We start from the raw sequence: 23,861 nt of genomic DNA on the forward strand, positions 1-23,861 counted from the left end.
TGGCTATCAGGAAATTCTTCCAATCACCGCTACCGCAAACTGCACGACCGACAGCTGAGCAGGAGAGCCATATTCCCGCAGCGGAGAAGGAGCTAGAGGAGCCAACAGCTGGTGGTGAGCAGCCGCAGCTAACTAGCGGTAGCAACACAGAGGTGCAAGTCCCCCCAGTGGAGTCGGAGCATGCCAATTATAGCGCCAATCCCAGCAGCAGCGGGCTCTCGCAAACCCGAGGTCATGGTCACAGTGGTCCTCCGGATGATTTAGGTGAGGATAAGCCCGCTCAGATCATCTTGAAAAAGTTTCCCTCTCGTCTTTTCAAGGGTCAGAAACACTCGTTGGTTGCCCTGTGGTACAACCGTCGAGACTGGTTAGAATACAGTGTCAAAGCTGACGCTGCATTTTGTTTTGCGTGTCGAAATTTTGGGACTGGAGATTCTGTGTTCACGAAAACTGGCTATTCTGACTGGAAACACGCAGCAGAGAGAGGATTGCGCAAGCATGAAGAGTGTGGAGAACACATGGAGAGTGTGGCAAAATGGCGAGAGAGAGTGAAGAGGGCTGATTCAGGACAGGAGATTTCTACCCTTGTGAATGAAGGCCAGCTAGCCAGAAATCGGTACTACGTCGGTGCTATTATCGACATGTTACAGTTTCTGGCCATAAACCGATTGCCTCTCAGAGGGAGTGTGGAAGCATTTAACTCTCAAGGTGATGCAAGCTGTGGACTTTTTTGTCATTGTTTGAGTATTCTGTGAGAAAAGACCCACAGCTTGAGAAGATACTGCAAACAATCCCACAAAATGCCAGATATACATCACATGACATACAAAATGAACTAATTAAGATAATGAGTGATATTTAAACTGAAGAAATTGTACATGAAGTCAGTGATTCATGGTTTACCATTAAAGTTGATGGCACCCGAGACCCCACGGGCTGTGAAAACATTTCCATCGTGATCCGCTTTGTAGCAGAAGATTTGGAAGTTAGGGAGCGTTTACTAACTATTGCTACTGCAGATGAGGGAGATGCCAAAACTCTTGCAAACACTATAATCACAGAGCTGCGCTGAGTTGGTTTAAATACATCTAAAATTCTGAGTCAGGTGTATGACGGAGCATCTGTCATGTCCGGGAAGCATGGTGGGGTTCAGAAGATACTGCAGGACAGGCTTGCCAGAGAGATACCCTATGTCCATTGTTTCAATCATCAGCTCCACCTAGTGGTAATAAATGCAATGTCGAACGAGGGAGCAATAGAGGACTTTTTTGGAGTTTGTGGGTCTCTCTACAAATTCATTAAGAAACCCACCGTTGCAGTCCACTATAAAGGAGACACACTGAAACGTCTACTCGAACAGCGCTGGACTGGCCACCTAGCTACAGTCACAGTTGTGCTCAAGTCATTTGATGACATTTTCTCTCTGCTGTCAGAGATTGACAGCAATCGTGCCTTTGGAATTGACTTACGAATTGAGGCAGCAGGCCTGATTTGGGCTGTTTCAGAGCCAAGCTTTGAATTCATTGGATGCTTTGTGCAGAAGATCTTGCAGCTGCTTGATGCCCCCAACAAAATGCTTCAGTCAGATCAAATGGATTTGCTCTCTGGGATGCAGTTAATGAAAAGTGCATCTGAATGTGTTGCACAACTGTGCTCAGAAAGTGAGTTTAACAACATCATGGGACAGTGTAAAGTGACAGAAAGGCCGCAAAAGAGGAAGAGGATGGTTAACAAAAGTCTGCAAGGATATGTTGTTGAGGAGACTGTTGGCCAGGAGCAGAGTGATACTGACGAGGGTGGCACTGAACTGTGGAGATTATTCTACAGCACCCTGGATGCGGTGGGGGAAGAAATGAGCAAACGTTTCAGTGAACGCAACAGTGAGCTAATGACTGCACTTCAATCTCTGGACCCAAACAGTGAAACTTTTCTTGATGTCAAACATCAATAACACATTCTGACTTTATCAAACACTGAAATCATTGAAGCAGAGTTTGTGGTTGCTCGCCAGTTCCTCAAAACAAACATGACCACCGACAATGAAACCTGGACAATATCACGAATTATCAAGACATTCCACAGCGCCCTGGAGGCTATGCCAAGTGTGATGACGGCCTTTAAACATGCTTTGACGTTTGGAGCATCAACAGCTATGTGTGAGAATTCTTTTTCTACTTTAAAAAGTGTTCTCACAGACAATAGACTCAGCATGTTGCACCAACGAAAAGCACATTTAGTGCAGCTGGCCTTTGAAAGAGACTTAACTAAAAGATTTGCTACTGAATGGAAGGAAGCAGTAATGAAGAGGTTCAACTCTGGGAGACGCCGACTGCAGCTCTACTAAGTGGTGAGTTGAGACGATATCTATTTATTTTTTTTATTGTGATAAGGTGTGCATTAACAGATTAACAAAGGGTGAATAGACGTGATACATTATACTAATACTTAAACGAACAAATTAGACAAGTATGCACTTCTTGGTATGGCAAAATTAAATGAAAAGGAAAATGATCGTGAAACAAAGAAAAATAAATAAATAACTAAATAAATAATTAACTAAATAGATTTAGAAAACAAAAAACAAAAACGAGGGGGGTTGAGTATACAGTTTGATTAAATTAGATAAAATTCAAAATAAAATTCAAAATATGGGGGTGCCAAGCTAGTGGTAATGATAATAACATCAATAATAGCAATAATAGTAGCAATAATAGTGGCGGTGCTAACAATAACAAAGATTATAATAACAGTTATAATGGTGATAATAATTATCATGATGATACTACCAATAATTATAATAACACTAATAATGATAGTAATAAAAAACAATGATAATAATAATAATGATAATAACATCAATAATAGTAATAACAATAATAGTAACCATAATAATCATCAGCAGCAGCAGCATTCCCAACATGCTGCACCCAACCTGTGTTTTCATTTTTTTCTCTCCCCTTTTTCCCGTCTATGGAAAAAGGGGAGAGAAAAAAATCCTAGGCTGGGATAGTGAGATGCGATTTTTGTAAATAAAAATCACATGCCCCCCTCACAATATGGTTCTGGAGCCGGGGCTGACTTTAACTATTACATCTTTATTCTACTGTACCATTGAGTTATCCCCTTTAAAAGCCCTTATGTATGTATTATTTATTTTAATTTTATTTCTCTTCATTTGTGTTTTTTTTTTTTTTCTTCCTCTGTGTAGAGATTGAACTTGTGGTTTTGACTTTAATATGATATTCTATATATTTTTCTATTTATCGTTGTATATGATATGTAATTGCCTTGTTATCTGTATATACTGTTAACTTTTCCTCATTAAAATAAATAAATACATTCTATCTTCCTGACGCTGGCGATGCCACTTCCTGATTAGACGGGATGACGTCATCTGTCGGTGGGCGGTAAAGCGTTGGTGTCTCGGTAACCGAAGATAAAACTCCTCACACACACCGGCTGCGTTTGTCCGGAGCCCGTTCACAGCTGAGCGGCCAGCCTCAGTTCAAATGGCGGTCCCTGCGGGGCACGTTGAAGTCCCGGTAGACAGAGGAGCCCTTAGTGCACCGCCGACCGAGCCTCCTGTGGACGACATAGACATTAACGAAAGTGAGCTGGAAAACATCACAAAGAAGCACCAGGAGGACGACGACGAGCAGCCGCTGCCGCTGCACTCCCCGTGGACGTTTTGGCTGGACAGGTAACATTTGAATTAATTTACTGTATCCGTCTGTGTCAACGCTGTGTGTGACTACAGAGGCTTGGAGGAGAGCGGGGAGGGGGGGAAATGTACCCGAGGCCACAGCGTCCACAGAGGCCTCCATGAACCAGTGTTTGTGTTTACAAACACAGTCAGTCCTCATACGTCACTGCAGGGACACAAACAGCGGCTTTCACTTCAAATATTCCCTTAAAAACACGAACTTCATGTTTTAGCTACTTTAGCCATGAAAGGAGGCCAGCTTAGATTTTCCCTTTGAAATTGAGAAGTGTTTCTCAAATGGGGGTATGTGTACCCCTAGGGGTACACGATGGCACTACAGGGGGTACTTGTGAGGGAGGAAAATTAACAAATGAAAGCATTACAAATATGTGGGTTTATAATGTTTTAGTTAAAAATGATTATCATACTAAATATTACTAGCAACTCACAAAACGACGACAAAAACACAACATAAGAGAAAAATATAATAAATAATATAAGACAATAGAAAATACACCAAATGACACCAAAAACACACGAAGAGAGAAAAGTACTTACTATTACCAGTAACAGCCAAAATGACGACACACACTAAAGGAGAGAAAAACACAAAATAACAGAGAAAAATACAAAACAACATAAGAAACAACCAAACAACACCAAAAACACACACACTGTGATAGAATAATACCAACAACACACAAAAATAACTACAAAAACACACACAATGATGATAGAGATCATCTTGATTCGAACATGAAGTGAAAATACAAGGATCAGTCTTGGTTCTACATCAGGATAGAGATGACCAGAAATGATCAAAACTATAGAAATAAATGTATTCATTTACACAAAGAGATTCTTTGAAATGTGTGTTATCACTCATTCATTCCAACATTATGCTCTATAGTTCTTATTTTTGATTATAGTATTCTGAGCAAAATGTACTGCAGTAGTCGGACATAAGGGGGTACTTGCATTCAAAATGAAGAGAAAGGAGTACTTTGACCAAAGAAGTTTGAGAACCACTGCTTTATATGTTGCTGAGGCTGCAGCATTCACACCAGATTTACTTACCAGAGGTGTAAAGAGTAATGACATATCATACTGAAGTAGTACACAAGTACAAGTAAGTCATACATAAAATACTCAAGGGTAAGTAAAAAGTAGCTCAATTAAACAGTACTCAAAGTTACTAGGTACTTTCACCCCATGTTTATTTTTGTAAATAAATCTTGCCACGTTTCCCTTGCATACAGTAAACATCTCATGTATAAACTTAAAAAGGAAGAGACCAAATCTTGCACAATTGCAACTTAATTTATTTTCCACAAACGCATCAGTATCAAATAAAAGGTTTGTCAAAATGTACAATTATTTTTTAGATAAAATAACGCCAACAAATTCAAATAGAAAAATAAATAAAATAAATTAACAGGTATTAAGTATGAATTTATGAACTCTAAATCTGAGAAAATAACCTGAATTCAATGATGATGTAATGCTGTGCATTACGTTTAATCTGGTTGGTCGGCTATACACTTAATTGTTGTCTGGTCATTTCATTTTTTTTTTGTAGTTTCACAATGTTAGTTGACCATTTAAAAACAAAAAATAAAAATTTACTCAGTAACGGTTGGGTGTAGAAATGTGACTAATTACTTTACTACTTTTAAAACGTACTTAAGTGCAAGTAAAATGGCTGATTTAGAAATGTACTGAAACAAAACTACAAATGCCCATAAAATCAACTCAATTACAGTATTATGAGTACTTCTAATCCATTACTTTCACATCTGTTGTTTACAAGCTTCATTCGGTTACACGTATTTTGAAATAATCACCAAACGGCTGAGAAAACGTTGTTTCCAGCAGTTCATCATGAATGTCAACTCCTAGTAGTTGTTACTTATTCTCTAACCAATAAAAATCATGTTTTCCAAAATCCATGTTTTAAAATAATCCTTACCTTTACAATGAATGGAACATTAATCCCTAATTTAGCGCTCTTCTTTCAAATCTGAAATATTTAGGAGGATATAGGTAATATGTATGCATGTAAAACACGGCAGGTAAGAGTTAATTACTTTGTGTAAGTAGTAATTAGATGTATTTCTATAGATTTGGTTGTATTCACCATGTTTCATCAGCAACATCAGAAATACTATAATAATAAATAACCTACATTACTGGAATTGCATGAATTCCCACAGAAGTATCGGATAATGGTTTCCACTGCTTCATCGTAGTTTGAGAATGTTTTCCAAGAATTATAGATCACTGTGAAAGTAGAGTAGGATTATCTTTAGTAAATAACTACAGTAGTACATCTGTATTCATTGACAATGGCTAAAATATTTACTTTCAGTTTTTGTTGTTTTATTGGTATTTTTTCCATCCGTTCCATAAGTAACTTGCACAGATTTATTTCCTTATTTGCTCATTTATTCATTATAAGTAGTTTGTTAAACAATGCATGCAGATAATCTACCGTTCTCTTTCTACCTGTAATAAAGAGAGCCTCGCATTTTCCGTTTCACAATTTTTTCATTTCCATTTCATAATATACTCATTTTTGCATCAGTTTATCTATTTCTGTTTCATTTGTGTTTCATCGGCCTTCCATAATCTAATAACAGTACAGGCTATTAAAAATCCTGAAATTATGCCATACATGCTGAGCAAACTATTAATATCATTTTTTTCCGCTGTAGAAACACGCGCTTAAATCACGAGATTAAGTAGCACGAGACATGTTCATCTCACTTTGGTACACATGCTAAACATAGGGCTACACATTTTACAGGGAAAAGAATGTTGTGGAAATGCATGATATTGTCACATGTAGGCGGAGGCTTTATGTCTAGCTAGCTTTTGTAGTGACATTTTGCACAGGATTTTAAATTTTTGTCTCTTTTCCCAAGCGTTTAAGGTGAGAAATTGTGTGTAAATGGCAATGCTTGATATTGTTTCAAAACATGCATGTGAGGGTATTGAGAATGTGTGATATGGTATTGTTTTAGATATATCGTCAAAAACATTCTCACCTTGGTTCAGACCAGACAACCATCCAACAAAGTGAAGTGATGAACTGGAAACTGGACTAAAGCATGCTAAGCTTAAATACACCAAAACATAAGACTGGGCTAAGTCTAAGAGCTAACGCTGATGACTTCATGAAAGGAAGAGACAAAATATTAAGTAAGCAGATTACTGTCATGTTTAATTTTTTATTGGCACTATGCTGAGATGCTAAGGGAAGAGTTTATTATTGCATTAATTGTAATGTTATAAAATATGTAGTTATCTGATTTCTTAATCAGATAATTTAAGCTACTGTGTGCTGTTGCACTTTTGCTTAAACCTGGGTTAAAGCTTGAAGTTGTTGAATGACAAAGCCTCATTTACTTTTTATTCTGAGATTGTTCTTTGCATTTTAACTATTGAGGACAATCACAGCAATAAAGTTGCACTTTTGCAGTCAATTTTAAGTGCATTGGAAAAAAAATTGAGAATCGAAAGTCAAATTTTTTTTTAAAAAAAATTGGAGATTTTTTTAAAGGCAAAATCGCCCAGCTCTAAGATGTCCAGATACAACTTTTACACTTCCAATACAATATTAATATTGCAGTCTTGAGTATTGGCTGATACCAATATTGATCCGATGTGATATTAGCACGAATCATACATACTTTTATTACTTATTTTGTAGTGTGGAACGTTAGAAAAGGCTTGATCAAGGGATGTTACTACCATTAGTCAGCATCAGTAGGTATGAGATAAACTGACCCATTTATTATTAACCAATTGGTTACATAAATTTTAACCTTCAACATAATATCTACAGTATTCTACAATTGAATAAATATAATATGATATATATTGGAGATTGTAGATGCAGTTCAATAAAATCTAGGGATGCACCGAATATTCGGCCACCGAATATATTCGGCCGAATATTATTAAAAAGCAACATTCAGCCTTCAGTTTAGTGAGTTATGAGCAAGGCCGAATAGTAGCGTATGACTCAATGATGCAATCAAACAACGTGCAGTGATTTAGAGTCACAAACACTGCCAGACTCTCTCTTTTCCGCTTAGCGCTCTGTCACCGCGTAAAAGTTGGAACCCTGGACGGCTTCTGCTGCTCTGGTTCCACAGCCAAGTTCGTTGTTAACGCTGTGAGCCACAAATCCGTAAACATCCCCATCGTTGCCACCTTACACTACACTGGGTGTCGCTGGTGTAGCATTAGTACGGAGTGCTAACAGCTGCTGTGTGTAAACAATGGGACGAGGAAGTTTCCTCCTTTTAGATTTTCAAAATAAGGTCACCCTACGCACTCGCACAGATGCGAACAGATGAAATTTTCACTGGCACACTAAAAATAGTTGCATGTGTGACCAATTTGGTAAAAAAATTTCATCTTTCTTTATATCAGATCCACTTGTTAATGATATTACTACCATAGAAGCATTTAACAGTTTTCCCAAACATGTATTTAGTTGTTTTTTTTGTCTCGGGCAAACTTTAATCAATTCAATTTAGTTCAACTTTATTTATTTAGTGCTAATTACAACAAAAGTCATCTCAAAGTGCTAAATTCATCAATATATCGTAAAAAAGCCAGATATTTCCTGCACAAAAATGTGAAAACTGGAACAAAAACATTTCTCTTTTCTCACCTTAATTTTACCCTGTGTGCAAGCAAAGAGTTCATGTGCACTTAACACCAGTTTTTCTTCCTTTCTGTAAAGTTATGTGTACAGTATAGAAGTTATTTCCACTGGAAAATGGATACTAGTTGTTACTTTCCCACAGCAAAGCATTCTTGTTGGTCCTGAGCTACTACTGGACATAATGTTTTCTTTCAAAGGACTGGGTGTTTTTCAAGCTTCTGTAGAGGACAACCTGAATATTACTGTGTGTTCTGCTTTAAATAAGGCTGTGGAAACATTGCTGGTGTCCTGGGCTTTTGTTGTTCTATTACGTTTTGTACGTCCTTCTTGGTCAAGGTTATAGTTTTCAGTTCATTTTTAAATCCTGGCCATCTATAAACAAATAGATGCGAAGAAAATGTAGCCTAAATAGGTTAACTCATTATATAAATAACCGTTTAATAACGTTTTAACAATAGGTAAATGTTATTAACAAACAGGCCCAGAGTGTTGCTGTAACACCAGAATTATCCCCCTTTGTGAACCACTTAAAGTTATTTTGTTTTTATTAGACTGGGGTATTTAATTAATAATAATGCTACTTAGGGCATATTTGAGAAAAAGAACAATGAAATGTTGCATCTGCAGTCCTAGCTTTGTCACATCTCATCTTCTCACTAAGCTCTTTTATTTTTTACACTTCTCTCACTTGATGAAACTGGGTCATTGTTTTTTCCACATGATCAACAATGTAGTTTCCAGATTTTTTATTTTACCATTTGCTAACACTATGTAGAAGGTTTTTCTCACCGCAGGCCAACTTTTGATGATATTCATTTGTTATTGACTGTCTTCAAATATATACAATGCAATACAGAAAATATTTGTATTGTAAATATTTGATTTCTTACTCGGAATACAGTCTCTAACACTAAATCCATAAGTTTTATTGTTCTCGATTGTTTTAACAGTTTGTTAGTAGGTGCCCGGAATTCCACGTTATGTATTATTCTTAATGCTTTCTTTTATCATTTGATTAATGGCTCTAAATATGTTTTACATGCATTACCACATCTTTATGAGCAATAGGCCAAGTAAGGCAATATAAGAGATGAATAAAGTAAAGTATTTAATGTACTTTTTGTTCTATGTAGAATTTCTATAGTTTTAGATATTTTTTTTCTAATATGTTCTTTTAACAAAATTCAAGATAATTTTTGTATCTGAAAAGGATCTTAAGCTTTTCAGTTAGTATTGGGTAGTACAACACTAAACTAATTTACACTAAACCTTAAACTTAGACATCCCCTGTTCTATAACAGATGTCCTTTGCTTCTCAGGTCTTTACCGGGCACAACAGCAGCAGAATGCGAGTCCAACCTGAAGAAGATCTATACTGTGCAAACTGTTCAGGTGAGCTAACTGAGGACCTTCATCATCACATGATTTATAAGAACAGAACTTTTTATTTTTCACAATTGCTGTTTTTGTGTTGGTGTTTCTGTTCCGAAGTTGTCAGTGCAACCAAACTAAATGGACAGAAACTGTTTAGGACCATTTTAAAAGAACACATGATTTAGAGTTGTTTACCTGTCCACCAATTTCCCCAGATCTGACAATAAAGGAGCATCCTGTGGGATGACATCACCTTTAAATCTTAAATGTTGTGGTGCCAATGCCACAGCTTACAGACCCACATGTCATAATATTAAACAGGTGGTCCTAATGTTATGGCTGACGGCCATGTGATAACATAATATAACAATCATATATTTGCCTTTTTTTTCCAACATCTATTCGAGGGTTTCTCAACCTTGGGGTCAGCGCCCCATTTAGTGTCACAAGACACAAGTTCCCAGATGCCTTCAAGAAACTCAATTTGAGCCCATTTTTGCTTATTTTGACCCTTTTTCTGCAACTACACCAAACTTCCAATAATTTAACCTATTTTCATCACTTTTTCTTGACATATTTTTGCTCCTTTTAATGCCTTTTTGCTTCATTATTCCCATTTTTGCCAATTCTACATCAAATTTTAGTGCCTTTTCTGCAAATTTTTTCCCACTTTTAAGACATTTTCTCCGCTTATAAAATCTTTCCATCACTTTTCCCAACTAATGTTGCACATGTTCAACCATTATTGTCACTTTCAACCTGTTTTCACCATAGTTCATGCTTATTTTTGCCAATTTAACCACATTCCAGATTTTTCATGCCCATTATTTGCCAGTTTAAATTAATAGTTCCTACTTCAATTACATTACCCCAACCTCACTTCTCCCCATTTCTGCCACTTTTAAGCCAATATTGACCCTTCAAACCCTTTTTACTACTTTTTCTGTCAGTCTCGGTCTCTGGCACCTTTATTTTGGGGGTCGCGGGCTGAAAGGGCAAAGAACCCTTAATCTATTCATTATCTATCCATTCAAAATTATCACAACTTCTTTTTAAATATGTGGACTTGTCATTACCGGTAGTTTAAGCTCCCAGAAAACACAACAACGCAGATGAATCCACTTCTCTGCTGTACAATAAACATAGATTTTCAACTCTTCTAATTGGTCAAATGTTATTAACCTTATTACCAGTAATTACATTTTTATGCCATAACTTTTAAACAAACAACATTTTTGTGTATTTGTATTTAATTCCAATTTTTTTATTTTGCTTGTCATTATTCTTTGCATTAAATGCCCATTGTTTTTTGTTGTCTTTTTTTTTTATTTTTTAACTACTGTAATTTAAGATACAGTGTATGATTGAAAGGTGCAGCAATAATTAATGTGTTGACCTAATTTGTGATTAATAACAGTGCTCCCTTTGGTTCCAGATGTTCTGGAGTGTATATAACAACATCCCTCCTGTCACAGCGCTGCCTTTGAGGTGTAGCTATCATTTAATGCGTGGAGAACGAAGACCGCTCTGGTAGGAGATCTAAATGTTCTAGTATTTGCTGAACAGGGAAAACAAATATAGCACAAGACCCTTTAGTAGTTTAATGGTATTTTCTGGATTGACAAATCATGTTTTCTTCTAAAGCAATCCAATAAATACATGAATGTTTGGTGCCAGGTGGTTAATTTGGTGAACAGAGATGAGTTTTTTTAAGGCGTCAGGACGGTAGAATCATATTCATACTCTCAATGCACTTGTATCCCAAGACTGTTTGGATGATGTCATGCTCCCATACTGTATTATTAGTTTAATAACTAGTTTGCTTTTAAATGTCTGTTTACGTAATGGTTGTTTCTAATACATTTGAAGCTGCTTAACCCTTTAACAACTACTGCGTCGCCGCCGACACATCCTGGTATGCTCACATTAAAATTACTTTAACTCTGTTAAAACTCACTCTATAGGATACATTCCAACTGTTTCTGAAAGGTAACATGTTACGCTTTACTGACAACCTACAAACATTAATCACGTTCCCTCCTTCATAGAAAAGCCCGCAATGAAATCACTTTGGCTTGCGAGTGTAATCGTTACCTGTTTTTGCACCTTTAGGAACATGGAAACATTTTCTTTCTTTATTTTTTTAATTGTGAATAGTTTCATACATTCTGAATTTTATATATTTGTTGAAAAAAATCTGTTAATCTGTTATTCATGTGAGCTTTCATTGTTTTCTTCCTACTAAATCTAATCTTTTTTTAAAAAACTGCCAATTAATGCAAGTCTAAAGTGTTATGGGAAAAAAAGGGAAAGAGCACTTCCTCATAGGATAGTTACTGACCATTTTATAGACAAAATAAGCAAAAAAGAAAAAAAAAAGGCAGAAATGTTAATATTACAGGTTTTAAAGGGTTAACCACATAAATCGTATTTTTTACAACTTTACTTGTATGTCCTCCAAAATTCGTTATCCACTACTGATGCCAGTGTGACCCCAAGAACTCTGCCAAAGTGACATTTTTGTTGTTTATACAGATTGAAAGTTGTTGTAAAACGGCAGAAGATCATTTTAGCTTTCTATGGAAACACCTGAATGTCAGGAATCGTAGTAACTAAGGATGCATCAGCCTATTTCTTTAATTTGGGGGGGATCAACGATCGGCCGACACTTGCATATCAAACTAGGGCTGGGCGGTATACCGGTTTATACCGAAGACGGGTATATATTTTTGTTATGATATTCATTTTTAATATAGCGCCGTACCGGTGTATTTGATTACACAACAATCTGAACGCTACGCTGCGCCGCGTTTAAGACCGGACCCTTTTCATGGTTGCACTTCTAAATAGGAATGTCAACAGTCGCGTTCTGGGGTTAGTTACGGTGTAAATTGATGAGAAATTCATTGAAAGCTCTGAAGCTGCATGTATGCATGTGCCTGTGTGCGCATGTCTCTGCTACAGGATGACAACACTCACTGACATAAACATTATATGCTTATATAATGTCTATGCTCACGGAGGCACAGTTAGCTTAGCATGTCGGCAGTAATACACAAAAAAAGAGAGCAAAGCATCGCAATTTGTAATTCATGTAATGCAGAAATAAGTCCTGGTGGAGCTGCAACAAAACGCCACTTATTCACCATAAGAAAGCACCATACCACGAGGGGTGAGTATTGGCAAGGATGTTGTAGTACGATACGTATCATGATACTTGGGTCACGATACGATATTATTGCGATATATTGTGATATTCTACCCAGTCAATATCAAAATTAAACGTAGAGATAAAAAATCAAGTTTCTGTATATGTTCATCAGAAGATATTGATCATTCAGAGGACACATTGAAAACTATTTGCTTCAAAACATCCTATTGATTATTTATTAGTGTTTTTGCACATTTTCACTGAAAAAAAGAAAATGCAGTGTTACACACTGCCATCATAAAATAAAGTGCTATTACTGTGTAGAAGTCTCAAAGTAACCATTACAACATAATGACAGCATTGTAACAACTGTAAATGAGAACATTAAGGATAAAGCACCCTGAGTTACTGATAATGCACAAAAATAATTGATCCTATTGTGTCAGTTTAAACACTGACCTCAACAGATGATATGAAAATAAAATGACTTTGCATACATAAATATTGCAGGCATTACACACTGCCATCATAAAATCAAGTGCATCATAACCATTGCAACACATTAAAAGCATTGTAACCACTAAAATATTGCACAAATACACAAAAATATTGATTAAATATCCAAAAAAAAGAAATAAAATTGATTTTTTTAAATGTAAAAATCGATTTAAAATCGCGATATATTGTGAAATCAATTTTTTTTTTTTTCACACCCCTACACACCACTGAGGTTGCAGCATTTGAAGCTAGAAATGAAGCTAATGCCAAAGCTAAGCTAGCGGGGCAAAAAGCCAATGGGTGTTACATGTGTGAATGCCTTAATAACAGACGGAGTTGGGCTGTGCCTCATTTTAGCTTGTATTACTACTAGTGTGAAATTATTCTACAATATTCACTCATCATGACAGTAAAATAGACCATTCTAAGTCAATCTACTGCAGTAATTCATCTCTCAACCAATAGAAAATGCTGTGAACACCTGATTATGCATAAAAATAAAAAAAAATACCGTCATATACCGTGAAACCGTTAGAATTTTGAAAAATACAGTGATATACATTTTTGGTCATACTGCCCAGCCCCATTTGAAACCAAACTTTTCCTCTTTTCTACCTCCGCAAAGATCGGAAAGTCAGTCACTGTCCCCTTCTGCTGTGAGATGACTGACAGGCCCCACCCATCAGGTCATGTGTGCAGATGCATCTGCTACACGGGTAAAAGAGAACAGTCACCTGGAGCACAGTCAACCTAGCATGTCCACAGTTCGGCAGTATTGCACAAAAAATAGTGCAAAGCATCACAATTTGTAGTTTGTGTCACACGAAAATAAGTCATGATGGGGCTGCAAAGAAAACTAACCTAATTTGGCTTTTAAGAAACCACCACACTTAATTGGTGTTTTAAGAGGTTTTGGTCATTTTTCCAGTAGTTTATCATCTACCTCAAAACTTTATTAGTAAAACCAAAATACTGCTGTTCATTTTATTTTTGGCCAAGACCCCCAAACAGGTCTGCAGTGTACATTTTTAGACTAAAGGAAGTTATGTAATTTAGTATTTTGGACAGCAATTCTCTAAACTTTTCATTTATATTTGAGATAATTACCTCATGTGCAGTTAAAACAACAAGTTTGTATTGTTTTACAAGTTTTGTTCAATGTTTTACAATAAAATAAGATTGGAACATTAATAAAAATTGGTGATCTGTCAGAAAGTTGGATCGGTGCACCCCTAGTAGTGACAGCATATAATAGGGGACATGATAAACAAAGCAGGACAAAAGGGATGTGAATTTAATCTTTTTCTTCCTTGTGTGGGAGAGAAACACAAAAAATCCAGTAAGAAAATGTTTAAGGAAATCTTGCCACAGTTCAAGTCACTTGATTATTTGTCAACAACCCATTTGTTTATGATAGTCAAAAAACAAAGCTGCAATTTCTACCTTCGACATTCGTGAGTAAATCCATCCAAAAGAGGAACTTTTGGATGATGTACAGTTTTAAACATGTGGTTAGCAGCTTTAAGCTAACAAAAAAATGTATCATTTATACATGTTACAAGCTCTTCTTCTTTCGTTTAAACTGCATTCCCTCCTTGGTGAAAATATTTTAGCGTCTTCATATTCTATGCCAACAGGGAAGAAGAAAGCAATGCTAAAGGAGGAGTTTGGAAGATGAAAATACCTAAAGAAAACGGTGTAGGTGCCCTCATCTGTGCCTCTGTGTTTACTACAGGCCTGTAGCTGTGATTATAATAAAAATGCATGCTTTGCTCTTGTCCATCAGACTGCAGTTTGGAAAGAACTGTTACTTGCCACAATCGGAGAACAGTTTGCAGACTACTGTTCATCAGGTGTGTTTCTTGTTGATTTGTCTTTATTTTCCTTTATTTTGGCAACCTGATTTTCTTATTGACCCAGCTTTGGTTTTCTCCTCAGACGATGAGGTTGTTGGAGTTAGTGTTAGTGTTCGAGATCGGGAAGATATCATTCAGGTGTGGAACAGAGATGCGTCCCTGGCTGACGAGGCAAATATCTTGGCGAAGGTTTACGAGCTGCTCCCGCACATTTCTTTTAAAGCTGTTTTTTATAAATGTAAGTAAAATCACGGTTTCTGAGTTTTCCATCTTTTGACATGTATACAAAACATCATACAACAGTATAGCCAGTATACAAGCATTGGTAACTATATATACTGTATATATATATATATTTTTTTTTTTGTTGAACATCCACACAGAAGTAATGGCGTAGTTATTAGGAATAATTATTTTGTTTTCAAACAACTAAATTCAAATTGATTTTAGTTGTTATTATCACTATATAGTTCAGTTTGTCTAAATTCCTAAATTCGATGAATTTACCTGATGTATGCAGAAGCTTGTAATGTTCCTAGGCTTTTAATTTTTAGATGTTTAAACCCACTTTTAATTTTTTTTTTTTTTTTTGGTACAATTTTTACCTAAACTGCAGTTTCTCAGAAATAGTAACATACAAATTCCTACAAATTTAAATTTTATTAAATATTTAACATGAATGTAATAGCTTTATGCTTAAAGATGTTCTAAGCAATATTGTTTATACAGTGAAGAGCAAATTAGGGCACAATATTCTTCTAATTGTTGTTTTTTCCTCAAAGAAATCTGTATTTTCCTCACCAAAATGAGTTTGACAACCCGGCTAAGTATTTAATTGACAGTCAAACATTTTAGTCTCTTTCCTTTATTTGCAGATGATCATTGAGTTTAGTTTTCGTCAGGAAAAAATATAGTTAATGATTTGACAAACTTATTGTCAATGAATCAATTATGAATAATTACAATAATGTTCAGACTTGCACAACATATGAGGAAAATTATACAACTATGACATGTAAGGGGAATTTAAATTCACTGACATCCATCAGACTTATACAGGTAAAAAAGCCATCCATACCATACTGGAAAAGGGTTTGTAGCAGAGATCAACTTGTTACTGCATGTCGCATGTGTGAATAACATCTGTGAATGTCCTGACTTTCAGCTCACATGGAACACCATGCCTTCGAGGGAGGACGCTCAAGACATTAGATTTTGAGACGCTTTTTTAAAGCTGAACTCTACTTGCTCAAAGTCCACTCCCTCATCAAGGAATATAATTTTCCCTCCAAGCAAGGAAATCTGCTGAATATATTTTTTCAACATTCAACGAGCGAAGCCTGGTTTCATTTCATGTGATTTATGGAAGGACCTAGAAGCTCTTCAGAGGATGCCTGTGTGTTTACTAGTTTTTTTTTTTTTTTACTTCCTGTTTTTTGTGTACTGTACAGTCACACTCCAGTCCTGCCCTGTCTGCGGTAGCTCGATGAACATGAATATTGCCTACTTTAGGGTTGGGGTCATAATTGTAATTGAATGATTGATCATTACAATTATGGCTTAATTATAATTGTAATTTAAAAAATCTGTTGCTGTTGTAATTAGGTAATTTTTTTCTGGCTCAGTAATTGTGATTAATTGTATTTGAACTTAAGTTTTAAGAACGTAATTATAATCGATTTTCTGAGGATAAAAGAAAGTTAATTGAATTGTAAGTTGGAAAAAAATGCCGGCCACTGTAATTGTAATTGAACAATGAACATTGAAAATGTAACTGTAACTAAAAAATGTAATTGACCCCACCCCTGGCCTACATTCACAATATCACATACGTCTGCTATCTTGATGCCAAAGCAGGTCTTTTTCAATCATTACCATACCCAAGGAAATAAGTTTTTATATACATGCTGCCCAATTTGATTTTGTTTTGATGCACTTTGATAAAGACTTAACACACCTGTATGTCGCCTAAAAAGCCACACAAAACTGTTCTACTCACATTGGCCCTAATTTATCAACCTTGCGTAAGAACGGGTGCAAATTTAAGTGCACATTTGATCATACAACAGGACCAACGTGTGATTCATGAAACATTGTATTTGACTAATCCAGCGTAAAAATGATCGGGTGTTGATCAATGTGGCAGCTGAATTCCATCGTCATTAACTTGTTCTGCCCTCCTGTGTTGGAGGCCCCGCCCACTGTGGTCAAACAAGTAAAGAAACTTTTCCAAGATCAAAATCGGCCAAAGAAAGATGTGTTTTTTGATGGTGAAGACTGGAAGCGCATTTAAACGCTCTGTGGAAGAGGAGCAAGTGACGTCTGCCCCCCTGTGTGCGCTACGAGCAACTTAACAGCAGAGATCCCGGAGATGCACACAGAAACATGACGTTTATATCGGCCTCCGTCCGCACGCTTTAGGCAATAACTATCGCGTGTAAAGAAATTAACGATAAAAAAGCCTTAAAAATGACTAAATGTTGCCCCTTGTCTGCGTTTATTATGCCTTTAGCCAATTTCACCTATAAATAATCAAATGTGTACACTGGGTGGACCTAGGAGTTTATTAGCGAGGTTATACAGTAACATGAAAGGAGAACCAAAAAATGGTATCAGTAATAACGTGGGCTTTTTCAAATTCATTTAATTTTAATTTGTTTTAATAATCCTTTTTGATCCGTTCTGAATGTGTTTGCTTATGTTTAAACAACAGCTGAGGCTTGTTTAATACTTTTTCAGTTTCAGTCAGATTTAGCTGTGCTGAACCTCAAATCCACACACTCAGATTTGCGTACACGAGGTCAGACCTGACGTGAGATCTGATCGTAGCGTACGATCACTTCAGAATTGATCAATACGAAGCTTGCGTGAATATGGTCCAACGCACATTGTACGCTCAGATCTGAACGTACAAACGGTTGATAAATGAGGGCCAGTGTTTCAGGCTGCTTTCATGCCAAGGTAGTCCTGGACTTTTATGACCTTTGATTAGGCTCAGTTTACATTCCCAGTGCACTTTTTGATCCACCCTCTGTGACAGAAATACTTGTTTTTGATGCACTTTAACTAAAATCGTACACTGTGTACGGTTTTCATTAGGGTGAAGGTATAGCACGTTAGTGAACCAATCTGTTGCTTTTCAGCACATTACAGTCCTTTGTCCCTGCAGGCAGCACTCAGGGAAAACGTAGCTGCATTGTCTGTCCTAAAGATGCTAAAACCTGGTTATTCCAACATCCAAACACAACTGCTTTCCGTCTGTATATGAATTGTTTTCAATGTTTTAACTTTTTTTTTTTTTTCACTTGTGCTTCAGTTGTGAGTCAGCTTTCCGTCAGATGTAAAACAGATTGCAAACACTTCGAGACCGGCCGAAACAAACGCTCTAGAGTTCACTTCCCTTGTCTGCTCTAGACTTGTTTGCATGTTCACAACATCAGACCAATCAAAGCCAAATATCCTGGAAGACTAATCCGAACGCACTTTTCAGTCAGTATTAACAAAAATCAAAGCACAATCCAGAATAAACTGTGTCCATAGAGTCTGTATGTCTACCTGCTGAAGTTTTTACTTTACATCATTACAGGAGGTTGTTACCCTAGATTTCCACTGAATGTGTATCTGCTCCGAAACTGCTCTGCTGTTTAACTTCAGCGCAATCTGCAGTCCAGCAATCCCCACCGCCTCCGATTGTGTTGCTCATCTGTTGCAGCAAGGACTCAGAAGATCCCTCTAATTCACGCGTAATCGTGCGATACATATACAATATGTGATTCAATCATGAATAAATGCAATATTTATATGTAAAATACAATTTTAAAAGTGCTCGGATTGGGCCAACCATGATATCAACGGAAAGGTCTGGTCCACTCGAGTCCAAATATGTGCTTGATTTTTTTTTAAACGAGTCTGAGCTGGAGGCTGCTGGAGGTTGGTGTTTTCCTCTGTCAGGGTAACCTCTGTCAATGGATGGAATTACGATCCGCTTTGAACACGTAGTGTTTAATTTTAAAAATAATCTCAATATTTTATTCTGTGTCTATGCACTACTTCCTGTCCTGTCCCATGGGTTTGTTTTTGTTAAATTGCTGCAGCACAGCTACAGCAGAGGGTTCCAGCATGCTGCAGTAGATTCACATGCGGTGGAAATTGACACATTGACTTCAGTGGAAACCAATCAGCTGAGTTGCTGTTTCGCAGCAGTAACGGATCCAGTGCTAATCCAGGCTTAGAATTCCTGTTTACTTTTCCTGTGATGAACTGGCAACCTGTATAGTGTATGCCCACCTGTCAGCTGATATGTAGCACATCATCTTGTGATCCCATCAGTACAAGCAGGTATGAGAAGTGCAGGGTTTTTTAGGCTTATCTAAAGGAAAATGAACATTAAGTGGACATGTTCAGTCTTGTTAGGAAATGTGTAGAAGTTTAAAAAAAAAAAAAAACGCTTCATAGTGGAAGCTGTGTTCAACAGACTTCATTTGTACTGTGAACTAGAGAAATGGAACATTGGTTCATCAATATGAGATCTAGTTATCTGAGATATATCAGCATCTCTTTATTCTTGGTTGAACAGGGCTTCTAGTCAATTATACAACACCCGAAATCCGTCCAAGTATTGGTAGAGGTTATTCCTCTGTGTAACATTTAAGCTTTTGTAGAAAGAAATGCATTGATTTTTAAGCAAGCAGCTGATTTTCAACATAGATTTGGTGTTCTGAACTCTGTAAGCATATGGATCAATAAGTAACTGTAAGGCAGAGAAAAATGAACATTTCATCAGGATGGATGTGTGATTTACAGGCGAAGATATAAGAAAAGGTCAAATCATAGGGAGATTCATTCACTGACCATGTGAGAGTTGGATTTTTGGTGTCTGGTATTGGATACTTTATCAATTTCAAAATAACTTCTGCAGCAAATCTTTAACATTACCGATAGATATCGAGGGTTTGCAATACTTGTGTCATTTTATGTTGACATCTGTCAACATTTATCACTTCTTTTTCCTGGTCGTACTAAAATCATAAAACAATAATGAAGATGAGCTGTAAAGGAGGTCACATAAACCAACCAGTCATGTACTCTTTGTTCCTGATCTGTCATTTACACACGTCTCAAACATTTGTTTAGTTACTAATAGTGTTTTCAAGCTGTTGTCCTGCTGCTTCTGTAACCCAGCTGTATTATTGTCATGCCACTTTTTTATAGCTGAACTCTGAAGTGGCTCAGTTTTTGCAGTGAATAAACTGGAGCTGAAAATGTGTCTTTTTAAATCACTGATGGTTCTTTTATTGGCCATTCCTTCTTTCCTTTATTCTGGTTATCATTTGGTGCACGATAGAGTAGTGGTTTAGCACAGTGGTTCCAAACCATTTTCAGGCTGACCCAATTTTTACATTTTCACACATTTCTGGTGACCCCAGAGATGTTTTTTTCTCTAAAATTGTTTTTTTTATACAGTATATGTCTGTTACATCTTTATTATTAGTGCACAAAGTGATGAGATGCGCCAGTTCAGATTTCTTTTTAACAAGTTATGTTTGAGAAAGTATTGAATACTTTTGTTTGAGATTGTGTGTGGTAAAGAATAATTAAACAATAATGTGGTAACTAAAAGTAAATATGTTTTTTTAAATATATTTTTAGAATCAATTTCTAGACATTTCAGGTGACTATTTTAATTCCAGGTGAACCCCACATGGGGTCATGACCTGAAGGTTGAAAAACACTGGATTAGCACATCTGCTTCATGGTAAGAAGGGCCTAGGGTGGACACTTGGGTCCTTTCTGTGTGGAGTTTATATGTTCTCCCCTTGCTTGCGTGGGTTTCCTTTCATTACTCCAGTTTCCTCCCATCACCCAAAAACATAACTGTTAGGTTGATCGGGTAAGAGTTTGACCGCAGGAGTGAATTAAGTGTGTGTTTATGTGTTGCCCTGTACAAGGTGTAACCCCGCTTAATGCCTGATGACAGCTGGAGATAAGCTCAAGCAGACCCGTGACCCTGAAAAGGAGCAAGCAGGTTGGAAAATGAATGGATAGAGAGCAAAGATCCTAACCTCGCTCTTGTTTAGCATGACATGTTCTTTTTAAAATAGCTCCAGCTCAGTCAAATTGGTGGAAAGTTTCTGTGAAAAGCAGTTTTAAAGCCTTGCCAGATATTTTGAACTTGATTAAGGCATGGGCTTTCACTGTGCCATTCTAACACATTCTTGCAGAGGTGTAAAGAGTACTGACGTGTGTATATATATATGTAGAAGTACTGGTACTTGATTGAAATTGCACTCAAGTATAAGTAAGTCAATACATAAAATACCCAAGTACAAGTAAAAAGTAGCTCAATTCAAAGTAAAAGTTACAAGTAACTTTCACCCCCCCACGTTTATTTTTGGTAATAAATCTTGCCACGGCTTCCCTTGCATACAGTATCATGTATAAACTTAAAAAGGAAGATACCAAATCTTGCACAATTGGAATTTAATATATTTTCCACAAAGGCATCTGTATAAAATAAAAGGTTTTTCAAAATGTGCAATTCTTTTGTGATGAGACTGTGGACAAGGATAGCAGCAGTGTGAGGGAGGGAGGAGGCAATGTTACGGAAGTGGAAATATGCAGACTGGGTGATATTATTGATGTGGGAAATGTAGGATAGAGCGCTGACACCCAGACTCTTAACCTGTGGGGAGGGGGAGACCAAGGAGTTGTCAATTTGGATGGAGAAACTATTAGATTTGGAGAAAGTGGATTTTGTTCCAATGAGGAGAACCCCTGTTTTGTCACTGTTGACTTTTAGGAGATTATGATTTAATGTCTGTGATACAGTTGGTAAGGGATGGGGGGGGGGAGTGTCAGTGAAAATGAATACCAAATTTATGGAAGATTTTGCCCAGAGGGAGGAGATAAATAATGAAGAGAAGGGGCCCCATGACTGAGTGCTGGGGTACACCTGTAGTGACGGGGAAGGGGTTTGATTTAAAGGATTTGAGCTGGATGAACTGAGTGCGGCCAGAGAGATAGGATTTAAACCAGTTAAGGGGGATGTGGGTAATGCAGATGGAAGGTAATCTGTTCAGAAGGGTGGTGTGAGAGTTGATGTTGAATGCCGCACTCAGGTTGAGGAGGACGAGGATGGTGAGGAGTCCAGAATCAGCTGCCATGAGGAAGTCATTGGTTATTTTTACGAGTGCTGTTTTAGTGCTATGGAGGGTGCGGAAACCGGACTGGAACTGTTCATAGCGGTTATTGTGAGATAAGTGAGAGTGAAGTTGGCTGGCGACTGTTTTTTTGAGAATTTTACTGATGATGGAGCAAAAGTTATTGAGATTGGAAGGATCAGCATCGTTTTTTTCAGGATTGGAGTTATTGCAGAGGTCTTGAAGGATGAGGGAACAGTTCCAGTGATAAGTGAGAAGTGGATGATGGCAGATATGATGGGAATCAGGGAGGGGAGGGAGGCTTTGACTAGTAACGTGGGGAGAGGGTCCAACTGACAGGAGGATGGTTTGGACTGACGGATGAGGTCTGAGATTTCAGAGGGAGTGGGGAGTTGGATGGTGGAAAAGGAATGAGTAAATGGTAAGAATTCTCATGAGGAGAGTTCTGACTGAGGTGGTGATGAATGTTCTAGATTTTTGAGGCGAGAAATGACATTAAGGTTTCACAGGATGTGGTGGAGTAGAACTGAGGTGGCAGTGAGTCAGGGGGCAGGTGAGTTTTTTGAGGAGAGAAAACAGAGACTTAAAATTACCTTTATTTGAACTAATTAAACTGGAATAATATTCAGATTTAGCTTGAGCAATGGAGTCTTTGTACTGGAGGATGTGGTTATTCTACATGTCTTTGTGAATAATGAGGTAGGCTTTTTTATAGAGGCGCTTGAGTTGGCGACCTCTGGCTTTCATGAGCCGGAGATTGTGGATGAACCAAGGGGCAGAAGTGGAGCTTTTGCTGGAACGTCTGCAAATGCACGTTTACTACCGATGGACCTTGAACATGCCTGATTTCAGTTGAGCAGCCAATAGAAATGCCCAAAATAGCTCCTGGAGCACACGTGTTTGTAGAAAGATCTCTAATTGGCTGACATCCAGATTCATAAACTTAATTTACAGGGCCTGGAGAAGGAGATGAACACTTTGGATTACAATATGCTTATAGGTGATTATGGATTTTTGACCAAATGATGCCAAAAAAAAAAGTTACAAACTTCAGCTTTAAGTACAAGCTAAAATATTGATTTAGAAACAAAAAGCAACTCAATTACAGTAACGTGAGTACTTTTAATCCATTACTTTCACCTCTGCATTCTTCTGCTTTGAACTGAATCATTTCACTGTGGAACTCTGGCTGTTTGTTGAAAGTCATTCTGCTGGAAAGAGGAACAGTCACCCCAGGTTTCTCCTCCCCTGTATTTGGCTCCCATTGACGCCGACCAGCCTGCATGTCCCAGGTCCTGGTAAAGAAAAGCATCCCGACAGCATGATACTGCCACCACCATATTTTACAGTGGGGTCAGTGAGTTCAGGGGAAAGTGCAGTTTTAGCTATGTGCCACAATTTAGATCACGTGTCAAACTCGAGGCCTCGGGGCCAAATCTGG

The 23,861-nt window shown here is 37.3% G+C and overlaps 1 protein-coding gene across 1 annotated transcript; it reads left to right on the forward strand.

Moving 5' to 3' along the window:
- Positions 1-3,394: 3,394 nt before the first annotated feature.
- Positions 3,395-20,524, forward strand: LOC114464089 (eukaryotic translation initiation factor 4E type 3-like). Its single transcript, XM_028448161.1, has 7 exons — positions 3,395-3,700; positions 9,701-9,773; positions 11,191-11,285; positions 15,042-15,102; positions 15,191-15,257; positions 15,343-15,498; positions 16,426-20,524. The coding sequence occupies exons 1-7, from the start codon at positions 3,510-3,512 to the stop codon at positions 16,470-16,472; spliced, it is 690 nt and encodes a 229-aa protein (XP_028303962.1). The 5' UTR covers positions 3,395-3,509; the 3' UTR covers positions 16,473-20,524.
- Positions 20,525-23,861: the final 3,337 nt, after the last annotated feature.

The sequence above is a fragment of the Gouania willdenowi genome, chromosome 5 (assembly GCF_900634775.1).
Source record: "Gouania willdenowi chromosome 5, fGouWil2.1, whole genome shotgun sequence".
NCBI lineage: Eukaryota > Metazoa > Chordata > Actinopteri > Blenniiformes > Gobiesocidae > Gouania > Gouania willdenowi.

Bases quoted from the DNA above. Each gene is read 5' to 3' on its own strand.
- LOC114464089 (XM_028448161.1), top strand. From the start codon at position 3,510: ATGGCGGTCCCTGCGGGGCACGTTGAAGTCCCGGTAGACAGAGGAGCC. The intron at 9,774-11,190 runs GTGAGCTAACTG...CTTTGGTTCCAG, and splicing joins ATACTGTGCAAACTGTTCAG to ATGTTCTGGAGTGTATATAA. The intron at 15,258-15,342 runs GTGTGTTTCTTG...TTTTCTCCTCAG, and splicing joins TGCAGACTACTGTTCATCAG to ACGATGAGGTTGTTGGAGTT.